Source organism: Bubalus bubalis, chromosome 5 (assembly GCF_019923935.1).
Source record: "Bubalus bubalis isolate 160015118507 breed Murrah chromosome 5, NDDB_SH_1, whole genome shotgun sequence".
NCBI lineage: Eukaryota > Metazoa > Chordata > Mammalia > Artiodactyla > Bovidae > Bubalus > Bubalus bubalis.
This window is the reverse complement of record NC_059161.1, coordinates 108746303-108754247: the sequence shown is the minus strand read 5'-3', so window position 1 is coordinate 108754247 and position 7945 is coordinate 108746303. Positions and strand designations below refer to the sequence as shown.

Below are 7945 nucleotides of genomic sequence, written 5' to 3'. Positions count from 1 at the left end.
CAGGGCTGATCTCCTTCAGAATGGACTGGTTGGATCTCCTTGCAGTCCAAGGGACTCTCAAGAGTCTTCTCCAACACCACAGTGCAAAAGCATCAATTCTTCGGCGCTCAGCCTTCTTCATAGTCCAACTCTCACATCCATACATGACCACAGGAAAAACCATAGCCTTGAATAGACGGACCTTTGTTGGCAAAGTAATGTCTTTGCTTTTGAATATGCTGTCTAGGTTGGTCATAACTTTCCTTCCTAGGAGTAAGCGTCTTTTAATTTCATGGCTGCAGTCACCATGTGCAGTGATTTTGGAGCCCAGAAAAATAAAGTCTGACACTGTTTCCACTGTTTTCCCATCTATTTCCCATGAAGTATCTCAAGGAAATCTCAATTTTTAAAAAAATTTTATTTATTTGGCTGTGAACTCTTAACTGAAGCATGTGGGATCTAGTTCCCCGACCAGGAAACGAACCCTGCATTGGGAGTGTCGCGTCTCTGCCACCAGCCCACCAGAGAAGTCCCTCCAAGGCATCATCTTTGATGAGGACTTGTCCAAAGTTCCAGTACCTGCAGACTCAACTCAGTCCTGATCATGTTCTCTTTCTCTTCTTCACTCTTTTCACCCTTCCCTTCCTCAGCATTCAGAGCTCTCTTGGAACTATAGGTTAAACCATGCAATTTGAGTGCTGCTGTTTTTATGGGACTTTGAAGGAGATTGTCTTAGTTTTCTGGGCAAGCCCTCCATTTCCTCGACCTGGACTCCAGCCTTGCCTCTTACTAGCCTCCTCCCCGGGAACTAAATCTGACTGCGGCCCTGTCGTGTAGGGAAGGCGCCACAGGAGGCAGGAGAACGTGTTCCCCCTGCCTTTACTTTCGTAGCTCCTGTGCCTCATTCACCTGACTCCTCACCCTCCCTGCCTCACCAACACAGGGGCTTGCTCTTCTCCATGGAGCCTGCGCAGTAAACCTGCATCCGTCCAGGTCAGGTGTACCTTCCAGTCCCAGCAGCACAGGGCAGGGAAGGAGGACCCAGAAGAGCTAGGATTAAGACTGGCAGGGACACAGCTTCCCCCACCTCCCCCATATATGTACCCGTAGAGAGATTTGTTTTAAGCAATTGGCTTACATAATTGTGGGGCCTTGCCGGTCCAAAATTTGTCAGGCATATTGGCACCTTGGAAATTTCAGGTAAGAGTTGATATTTTTAAAAATTTTATTTTATTTGTTTTTGGCTGTGCTGGGTCTTCTTTGCTGAGTGGGCTGTTCTCTAGCTGTGGCAAGCGGGGGCTACTCTCCAGTTGTGGTGCGCTGGTTTCTCATTGCGGCGGCTGCTCTTGCTGTGGAGCGCGGACTCTAGGGAGTGCCGGCTTCCGTAGTTGCAGCACGAGGGCTCGGTAGTGGCGGTTCCCGGGCTCTAGAGCACAGGGCCAAGAGTTGGGGCACACGGGCTTAGCTGCTCCAGGGCATGTGGGATCTTCTTGGATCACGGATCGAACCAGTGTCTGTTGCTTTGGCTGGCAGATTCTTTACCACTGAGCCTCCAGGGAAGCCCTGACAGTTGATATTAGTTTTGAATATCAATTCCATCAGGCACGCAAGCTGAAAACTCAGGCAGGATTCTATGTTGCAGTCTTGGGACAAAATTCTTTCCTCTCCGAGAAACTTCTTTGCCTTCAACTGTTTGAACGACACCTACTCACGTTAGGGAGGATAATCTTTACTTGAAGTCAACTGGTCATGATGTTAATCACACCTACAAAATACTTTCACAGCGGGATCAAGACTAGTGTTTGATCAAACAGCTGGACCCTTAGCCTAGCCAAGCTGACACATAAAACTAGCCATCATGGTCTGCCCTTTGTCAACTAGGTACCCATACACATCTCCCTTAGTCATACTGATGTCTGTATAAAGATAAGGATAATAACAACTCCAACTTCCATCTAACACAATATGACCAAGTTGACACATAAGATGAACAATCACACCACTCTCCCCCAAAGCTCTCCTATCACACTCTTCAGCAGACTCAGTGATTTAGCCATAATCTCACCTGTTGTGTTGCTTAGTTGCTCTGTGGTGTCTGACTCTTTGTGACCCCATGGACTGTAGCCCACCAGGCTCCTCTGTCCATGGGATTCTCCAGGCAAGAACATGAGTGGGATGCCTTTTCCTTCTTCAGGGGATCTTCCCAATCCAGGGATCGAACCCAGGTCTCCAGAATTGGCAGGTGGATTCTTTACTGCTGAGCTACCAGGAAGCCCTACAATCTCACTTACCTTTCCCTAAATATACTTGAGTCTTTCTGCACCTCCATGTCTTTTTTCATGCTGTTTTCTCTGCTTGGGTCCCTCCTCCATCCTCTGCAATCACCTACATATCATTCAGGACTCAGAGCAATGAGTTATCAGCACTTCATAAACCTGACTGGAGAAGGCAATGGCACCCCACTCCAGTACTCTTGCCTGGAAAATCCCATGGATGGAGGAGCCTGGTGGGCTGCAGTCCATGGGGTCGCTACGAGTTGAACTCAACTGCGCGACTTCACTTTCACTTTTTGCTTTTATGCATTGGAGGAGGAAATGGCAACCCACTCCAGTATTCTTGCCTGGAGAATCCCAAGGACAGGGAAGCCTGGTGGGCTGCCGTCTATGGGGTCGCACAGAGTTGGACACTGAAACGACTTAGCAGCAGCAGCAGCAGCAGCAGTAGCATAAACCAGACAGGACATTTCTCAGTGAAGACTGAGATTGAAGTAAAGATATGGCCAATTATCTGTCATGAAAGTAAAGATACACCTTAAGCATTTAATAATTTGAAAACAAAATCATAAATTTTATAAAATGGGTGATGGGCTGTTCCTTGTGTTGATGACATAGGGTACCTTAGCAGACAGCAAAGAGGGTGTGTGTGTGTGAGTGTCTGTGCCTGCCTCTGCTATAACAGTGAGTGTTTAAAAAAATAAATGCTAACCATGTCACATGTTAAATATTTAAACAATAATGATGTCATTAGCTTCATGTAGCTTTGGAAATAATTTTGGGAATGCAAAATTATTGTAAGACATTTTCCACCAACACTGAGGGCCCCAGGGTGGGGGTTTCCAGTGCTAAAAGAGGTGAAGTGCCAGGCAAAGCTGGTGAGCTGGTCACTCTAGTGTCGTCTTTCCTTAGTCATACTGAATATGTTGCCTATAAATGTGGAGATTAGGGCAGATGAGGAAAGGTAAGGATCTGAGGAATGGGTTTCAGGAGGCATTGAAATTAGAAGAGCACAATTAGGGCAGGATTAGTACACTGTTCGAGGGAGCACCAGCCTAAAGCAAAGGGGATGACTGAGAGCCAGGAGTGTGGGCTCCAGAGTCACTTAGACTTGGGTTTGAATCCCAGTGTCTTTGTTTACCAGCTGTGTGACCTTGGGCTAGTTACCACACTAAATTCCACAGTAAATGGGGAAACAATGGTACCGAACTATTGGGAAGTGTAATTGAAATATGGCATATAAAGCATTTAGGAGAGTTGTGTGGCTAAGAATAAGAGTCCAAAAATATGTTAGTGGCTGGCATTATTATTCTTGTTGACTAAGAAAGTCACATAAAGGGATCAGGTAGAAGTTCTTGAGGAGGAATAAGTAGGGAGGAGTGAAAGAGAAGAGAGGAGGAAGTCTGGATGAGAAAGCTCTGGGCATCACTTCTTGGTCACTCTCAGATCCACCTCTCTCTGCCTTGTGTATTCCCAAGTGCAAAAAAGTAGCAACTAAGTTGAGAAATACCTTCTATAAAGAAGAAAATTAAATAGCGAGTGACTCTCAAACTCACTGCTGAAAGTTTAATTTTTATTGATGTGTATTTTTTATTGATTTACAATATTATATTTTTTCCAGATGTATGGCATTTTTATAGGTGACTCCAATGGCAACCCACTTCAGTATTCTTGCCTGGGAAATCACATGGACAGAGGAGCCTGGCAGGCTAGAGTCCATGGGGTCACAAAGAGTCATACCTGACTTAGCAAATGAACCGGCATTTAAAGTTACTATAAACTGATGTCTTTATTTCCCTGTGCTGTAAAATACATCCTTGCTGCTTATTTATTTTATACATAGTAGTGTTTCGTAATCTCATTCTCCTAGTGTCCCTCCCCCCCAGTAGCCACTGTTTAGTCTCTTTATCTGTGAATCTGTGAAAGTTTAAAATTGATGGTAAATTACAATTAAGAGAGTAGAGATCTACCACAGGACTCAGGATAGAGGAAATGTTTCCTAAATGAGATAAATGACATTAAAATCATTTGGTTTTAAATAGATCTGAGAGTTGAGAGAGGGAAGGAAGAGGGAAGGAGGCAGGAGAAGTCACCCAGACATTCAGAGAAGGGACTGTATCCCATCTCAGGTGGCGATCATTCAGAAGGGTTCCCTCTGGGATTCATAACAACTTATTTTTTTTTCTTTTTTAAAATTTTAAATTAATTTATTTGTTTTAATTGGAGGCTAATTACTTTACAATATTGTGGTGGTTTTTGCCATACACTGACATGAATCAGCCATGGGTGTACATGTGTTTCCCATCCTGAAGCCCCCTCCTACCTCCCTCCCCATCCCATCCCTCAGGGTTATCCCAGTGCACCAGCCCTGAGCACCCTGTCTCATGCATTGAACCTGGACTGGCAATCTATTTCACATATGGTAATATACATGTTTCAATGCCATTCTCTCAAATCATCCCACGCTTGCCTTCTCCCACAGAGTCCAAAAGTCTATAACAACTTATTTTTAAATTGGAGCAAGAATTATGACATTTGCATCAAAGCAATTTTCCCCTCAGAGTTTTGTGCATGGCAGCCTTCACCTCCTTATTCCTCAAGCTGTAGATCAGGGGGTTCAGCATGGGGATCACTGTGGTGTAGAACACGGAGGCCACGTTCTCCTGGGCCAGGGAACTGGCCGTGGAGGGCTTCAAGTACATGAAGGTGGTCGTTCCATAGAAAATCCCCACAGCTGCAAAGTGGGAGCTGCATGTATTGAAGGCTTTGGACCTTCCCTCTGTGGTGCTGATACGGAGGATACTGGACAGAATGAAGGCATAGGAAATTAAGACTGTTAAGCTAGTAACTACGATGTTGAATCCAGCCAAAAAGAAGACTGTCATCTCAATGTCATAGGTGCTAAAGCAGGAAAGTTTCATCAGGGGGACGATATCACAGAAGTAATGACTGATGAGGTGTTCACAATAGGGCAGTTTCAACATGAGGCCAGTCTCTATGGTTGAACCAATGAGCCCCATGATATAGACCCCAGCCACCAGCAGGGAGCAGACTCGATGAGACATGATGATGTTGTAAAGCAAAGGTCTGCAGATGGCAACATAGCGGTCATAGGCCATCACTGTCAGCATGTAACACTCAGCAACAACAAACACAATGAAGAAGTAGAGCTGGGCCATGCACCCTGCATAGGAGATGATGTTCTTCCCTGACACAAAGTTCACCAGCATCTTAGGGGTAGTGACAGAGGAGTAGCAGAGATCCACAAAGGACAGGTTGCTGAGGAAATAGTACATGGGAGTGTGAAGCTGAGCATTCAGACAAATCAGTGTTATCATGCCCAGGTTCCCTACCATGGTGATGGAATAGATCCCAAGGAAGAGGAAGAAGAGGGGGAGCTGGAGCCCTGGTTGACTTGTTAACCCTCCGAGAATGAACTCTGTCACTGTAGAGTGATTTTCTGCAACCATTCTCCTTGGGGGACCTGTGTGATGTGAGAAGAACTGCATGAAAGGCTGCTTCTTGCACTGCTTGGTGAAGCTAGTTTTGAGAATCTGGGCCAGCTGTGCGATCCTGATGTCTTTCCTGATGAATATTCCTTCATCCTGCTGTTTGTTTTGGGAGGAAGACAAGACCCTGAGTATTTCAAAGATGAGCCCAAAAGGGGGCAAGATCTGGAGCTGCTGTCACTTTCATGGTTCTCAGATAGCCTAGCACAGTGGGTCTGGCAATCCGCTCCAGTATTCTTGCCTGGAGAATCCCCATGGAGCTTAAAGAACTTAATGCAAAATAGAACCAAATATTAATATTCTGTATCAACAACATTTGATGCAATATGATGAAAAGATTAAAGTCCAACACTTAGCATAGCATCTGGTGTTTAACAGGTCCTGCTCAGTAAGTATTTGTTGAATACTCTAGGACCAGATTTTTTTCTGCAACCCAAACTCTCAGATCCAGTATGAGATATTATTTGAAGGTCTGTGTTCTCACTTTCTTGCTGACTTTTAAAGTTTTTCCTTAGAGATGGAAAAAGATTCCCGAGGATGGAAAAAATTTTAAAGTATCATACCCGGTGCCAATTCAGTGGCCTGGTAAGGACTGTATCGATCTATTCTCATCAGCCCTGGCTGAAAAATCTATGTGGATACAAGTATGGGCCTGGGCTTTAGCACAATCCATCCACCCAAAGCATTTGTGGGTCCAGCAGGCAGATCTTACTTCCATTGGCCTCTTGAGTCCTAAAATGACAGTGTGAGGCTGCAGTCCCTGGTGGCTTGACTCCCTAGCTTCAACATAGCTCCTCTGACAGAGATGTCCAGGCCCTCCCTTGGAAGCTGATCCCATTCATTGTCCATCTGCTCCTTCTGCCCTTTCCCCTCCCTCCATCGCTATTTTCACACTAGTATAATGTTATCTTCTACTTTCCAGGCTTGGCTTCCTTAAAAGGAATCATCACTTAGATACTAAAATGTCATTTACAACCATATACAGAGTTAAGGTAAAAGACTAGTTCTCCAGGCTTTTTACTCCCAAGCTCTCACTAAGAATTCTGGGTACACACATCTTACCAAAGAATTGCGTGTCATCTTCAAAACCCGCTACAAATTTCTAAACGCAAACTCAAATGCAACTAGGCCCCTAACTGCACTAACACCTGGACTGCTACAAGGTCTTCCAGACTCAAGTTCCACTTCCTTCCTCAACTCCAATCCATTCTCCATACCTCCATACCTACATCACCTTCATTGGTGAGAAAAGACGGAAGAAGACTCGAAGCATTTCGTATGCCTCCCTGTTGTTCTGAATTTAAAGTCTTCAAGATAATGCTCAAGATCCGCCAGGATCTGGTCTTCACCTTATTCAGCTCATATTTCCCATGGATCTCTCATACAAACCTGTTGATTCAATTAGGCCTAATTTCCATCCTAATTTCTATTCCACACAAGCCAAAATCACTGTATAGAGGAAAAAGAATTGACCTAGCAATAAAAGTATCTGAATTCCAGACATTTTTGGCATACACTAGCTGTGTACCTTTGGATACGTCCTTTGCCTCTCTGGGCTCAGTTTTCCTGTCTATAAACAGAATGATTGAACAAGATCTTCTTAATAATCCTCCCAGTTTAAGAAAAATTAGTCTATGATTCCTAAAAGACCAACCAAATCCATTTCTTTTTCAAAAGTCTGTAGGTCCTCCATGGATTCTTTGTAAGCACTCCAGACCACACTATTCTCTCTGTTCTCTGAACTCCATGTCTGAAATTCAAAACAATTCAAACAGTGCATTCCTGGACCAACATCATTGGCATTACTTGAAGACATTAGGGATGCAGATTCTCAGGCTCACCCCAGACCTACCAAGTCAGGAACTCTGGGATGGGGCCCAGTGATCTGTGTATCACACTGTCTCCAGATGAGGCTGAAGAAGGTTCAAGTTTGAGAATCTCAATCCTGTAGGTAATAAGCAGTAGAGTTAATATCAGAGATATACTTTGTTTGAGAAATGAAATTCTTCTCTCACTTATGCAAGTCCTAAATATTGACTGAATGTGAACACCCAGTAACCTATCTCAGATCGATGAAGTGTCAGGGGGATTATGGTAGTTACAACACTATTATTGAGTTTCAAGTCAATTTCTGTGTCTGAAAGATGAAGAGATGAGTGATACTAATTTCTAAGCTGGTTGTAA

General features: G+C 44.3%; 1 protein-coding gene across 1 annotated transcript; it reads right to left on the bottom strand.

Annotated features, from left to right (window-relative positions):
• Positions 1-4792: 4792 nt before the first annotated feature.
• Positions 4793-5722, bottom strand: LOC102411495 (olfactory receptor 8A1-like). Its single transcript, XM_006057715.4, has one exon. The coding sequence runs from the start codon at positions 5720-5722 to the stop codon at positions 4793-4795; it is 930 nt and encodes a 309-aa protein (XP_006057777.4).
• Between the last annotated feature and the right edge of the window lie 2223 nt (positions 5723-7945).

Coding starts and splice junctions, on each gene's coding strand:
- LOC102411495 (XM_006057715.4), bottom strand. CDS start 5,722: ATGGTTGCAGAAAATCACTCTACAGTGACAGAGTTCATTCTCGGAGGG.